The sequence below is a fragment of the Gastrolobium bilobum genome, unplaced genomic scaffold (genome assembly GCF_033153095.1).
Source record: "Gastrolobium bilobum isolate Gb01-03AN ecotype WA unplaced genomic scaffold, APGP_CSIRO_Gbil_v1 utg40325, whole genome shotgun sequence".
Taxonomy (NCBI): Eukaryota; Viridiplantae; Streptophyta; class Magnoliopsida; order Fabales; family Fabaceae; genus Gastrolobium; species Gastrolobium bilobum.
Genome location: NW_026897784.1, coordinates 111,480 through 115,264, shown reverse-complemented (window position 1 = coordinate 115,264; position 3,785 = coordinate 111,480). Strand labels below are relative to the sequence as shown.

General features: G+C 32.2%; 1 protein-coding gene across 2 annotated transcripts; it reads left to right on the top strand.

Moving 5' to 3' along the window:
* Nucleotides 1-913: 913 nt before the first annotated feature.
* On the top strand, nucleotides 914-3,515 carry LOC133310293 (protein FAR-RED ELONGATED HYPOCOTYL 1-like). Of its 2 annotated transcripts, XM_061511202.1 has the most exons (4): nucleotides 914-1,068; nucleotides 2,486-2,900; nucleotides 2,982-3,156; nucleotides 3,305-3,515. In XM_061511202.1, exons 1-4 carry the CDS (start codon nucleotides 1,031-1,033, stop codon nucleotides 3,376-3,378), a joined length of 702 nt encoding a protein of 233 aa, XP_061367186.1. In that variant the 5' UTR covers nucleotides 914-1,030; the 3' UTR covers nucleotides 3,379-3,515. The 2 variants fall into 2 exon arrangements, with proteins under 2 accessions (XP_061367186.1, XP_061367185.1); XM_061511201.1 differs by having other exon boundaries at nucleotides 2,486-3,156.
* Nucleotides 3,516-3,785: the final 270 nt, after the last annotated feature.

Sequence of the window (3,785 nt, the reverse complement as noted above, 5' to 3'; positions counted from 1 at the left end):
AAAAATGAATCCTAATTTAAATTATAAAAATATTTTTTAATGAAAAATAATAATCTTTTTCTTTTTGTAAATAAATAGTAATCACGAGGGGAAGCTAACTTCAAAAATCCGTCCTCAGTTTGAATTGTAGGTTGTAACTCCCCTATGAAGCCAGAATCGCTAGTAATTGTCGGTCAGTTATGTGAGCTATGAATTCGTTTTACATAAATAAAAATAATAAAAATTAAACTAATAAAAAAAATATAAGGATCAATATTAAGTTATAACAGATTAAAAACTTGAGCCACAACAATTTGCAATTTGTTTGGAAAATTTCGAAACAAAATATATTTATTCATGCGCATATATATATATGTGTATATGTTTATTTTTTCTGTTTGGGTTCATGAACCACACCTATCTCAACTTATTTGAGATAAACGTATTATTAATATTGATGTATAATTTTACATATATACTTTTTATTATTTAATCAAAATTAAAAACCATCTTAATTTATACTTATTTTCGTAATAGAGCTATATCCCAAATGTAAAATGAGGTAATAGCAATAGAAGAAAAAAAAATGTACTAGGTAAAATAAGGGTTTGTTGTTTATCTTTTTAAAGTACATAAAATAATATCCTTTTAGAGAAGAGAAAGAGATACAAAATAAAAAATATATATGAAAAAAGTAGGTGATTTTTTATTTAAAATTTAATTTAATTTTTTTTTAACTAATCATTCTTTAAAAAGATAAATATTTTTTCATAAAATAAATAAATTAACTTGAGTTTTCTTTTTATTTAACACTTTTGCTCCATTTAGTGATCAGGTGTAAACTTCGTGATCTGCGCGAGCCCCCACGTCGCTCCATAACTCACAGTTAAAAAGTATGGATAATAGGAAAAGGACAAAAATAAGAAAAAAAGTGTGGATGTTCTATTCTCTGATATCGTGCGCATTGAAATTCTTCTCTCTCTCTCTCGCTCTCTCACACTCTTGTTTTCTTTTGTGAGCTGTGAAGACTCTCTTTGATATCCAGATCGAGATGGACGCAGATATTCAGAACCCATCTCAATTAAACAGGTTTGGCTCTCTGGGTCTTCCAACTTTTCTGCTTTTCATGTCATTGATTTGATATTATTACTGTGTGTCTTAACACCTATATGCTTTATCAGTAGTCAAGTCTTAAAAATTTACTTCAAAAGTATGGGATTTGGCTTTGTTAAATAAACTAAATATATAAGAATGGTTTAATTTGTACATCTCAGTAAAGCATAAAACAGTGACATATATCTGCATATTTGGAGAGTGATATTGTGGCATGATATATGGGATTTACTGCTTTTGAATCTGATGTTTCTAACTCCATGGTGTTATGGTGTTTTTGTGTCTATTCTGTGAACACTTCAAGTCTTCAACCATGTAAAGTATACAAATAAAGTAAGGATATTGTTGAAGATTTGGGAAAACAAAAAGCACTTTTCTCTGTGAGGTTGTTTGTTTGTTGAGAATTTTTTGGGAGGTTTTAAACTAGACATAATTTGTGTGTTTGTTTTATGGAAAATATTAAATTTGATACACAAATAGTTTCTTCCGCTCTTAATTGTGTTTTCTTGCATTTTCTCTATCCAGATTGTCTTAGATTTTAGCACCGTTTCATGAAGATAATTACAAAAGATTTTTGTTTTGATTCAAGAGTTACGCAATTTGTTGGTTTGGAACCATGTTAAAAGCAGCTACATAGAATAGTAATCTTGCCAATTGCGTATAAATTTCATGCATATGGTTCTTTTTGCAACTCTTTACTGTTCATCATGGATGTTATAAATTTCATGCATATGGTTCTTTTTGCAACTCTTTACTGTTCATCATGGATGTTTTTGCGTCATTGGAGTGGCCTGAACATATGTAAAACAGTTCAATGGCATCTGATTTCTTTGTCAACTCAGATTATATTCGTGCCTTATATGTTAATTATTCTCAGTCCTGTTCCATTGTGCTCACAATTCTGTGAGCTTTTTCCTTGTTACACAAAGTAGATTGGTGACACTTAAGAAAATTTAACCCTTACTATATTTTACATACACAACTTGAGTGTGATATATAACTGTATGAATATTATCTGACATGTCATCAGGTTTCAAGACATCTCCTACGTATGCAAAATCAGTATATTATGTTTCTGTTGAAAATTGTAACTTCTAGTCGTAATTAATACATTCTAAGTTTCAGAAGAAGCCAATGGGATTTTCAACCTAATATGTCACTGCACACTCTTAATAATTGACTTTAGCTAGGGGAATTTTGTAGATAAGGAAATTATCCTACAGGGATCAAACTGAGCAACTAGTGTGCTGAATAATCATGTTTCTTCATGTTTAAGATCTAATGATGTCTTTCTTTTATGTTATTTGTGAATGTTTCCCAGTTTTTTTGCCTCTTATTGTTCTTTTTTTGTCTTTTCCATTGGCATATAACATTTGTCAAGTATTTGTTTCAGATTCCTTGCCGATGGAATGCACAAGACCGAAATTGTTGAATGGAACAAGAAAAGAAAATCACAGAGTGATCAAATGGATTTGCTTAGACCAAAGCATAAATGCTGGGTTGGGAATTCGTCTACCGAACATGCTTTAATGTTTGATGAAAATCCAGTGTTAGAGAGCATGCACATTTATGTTGTTAAGGGCAGAACAGATGCAACACTACTTGGGGATAGTTCAGAACGTGAATCTGCCAAAGATAGCAATAGTTTTGCTGAAGATTCAAATACTGCCATGTCTGTAAATGAAGAAGGCAAACTTGAGGCTGATTCTGCAAAGACAAATGGGAGGTCTTTCACTTCTTTTGTTGATTGGGATGGCTATAATGTTAAGGATAACCACTGCTCTTTTGACGTGTCAGCAGTTGAGAAGGTATGCTCTAGTGAAGAAGATGCATTTGTTGACAATGAATTGAATCCATCTTATCATTATACTGATTTACGTTCTTTGAAGAAACTTGAGGAGCACTTTCTGGGTTTAGGTAGCCGTACAGATCACATGGACTCAGAATATGCTAAAGACAGCTTTGAGGAGTCCATGGATAAGGATTTTGAGGACATTCTTTATTCTAAAGGGGAAAATCCTAACATGTATGTTCTTTCATCTGGAAGATGGGACGTAAACCAAGGTATACGTCATTCATGACGGTTACTATCCATGATGATAGGATCATATAGCATTCAAATGAAATCATTAGTTGCCATAAATACGTGTATTTGATCCGAAATTTTAATTCATAATTTCTAGGTTGACATGTACTAATGTTTTGGATGCAGAGGCTCAATCAAGCACTAGGACACCAACAATTGATCAAGAATTTGAGCAGTACTTTTCCATGCTTATGCTTTAGCCAGATCACTAACAGAGGAGGTAGATGTATATACTTTTGAAAATGGCTGTTGTATATATTGCTTGTATGAAGATTTACGTAACTTGTTATTCTGATGACTTTATAGCATCTTCAGAAGGTAATATGAGGTATCTTTTTATGGCTTTTTTCCTTTTGTTTATTTCTCACCCTCATCTGAAGAAGGGGATCTAGCCTGCAGGAACCCAGATGCTGAAACATGTGAACTATAAAAGACTAAATCAAACTGATGTTACATATGGCATTGCTTAATAAATGAGACTAAACCAAGGAAATTTTCCTCTGCTTTGTGCAGTCAGTATGAGTGATCTTATTTGCATATCTGATACGAACCTTGGGAGAACTTCACCCCAAAAGCTAGCTAAGAGGTAGGAGAGTCCAAAGTCCAT

Coding starts and splice junctions, on each gene's coding strand:
- LOC133310293 (XM_061511201.1), top strand. CDS start 1,031: ATGGACGCAGATATTCAGAACCCATCTCAATTAAACAG. Junction 1,069..2,485: donor AACCCATCTCAATTAAACAG/GTTTGGCTCTCT, acceptor TATTTGTTTCAG/ATTCCTTGCCGATGGAATGC. Junction 3,157..3,304: donor AAGATGGGACGTAAACCAAG/GTATACGTCATT, acceptor TTTTGGATGCAG/AGGCTCAATCAAGCACTAGG.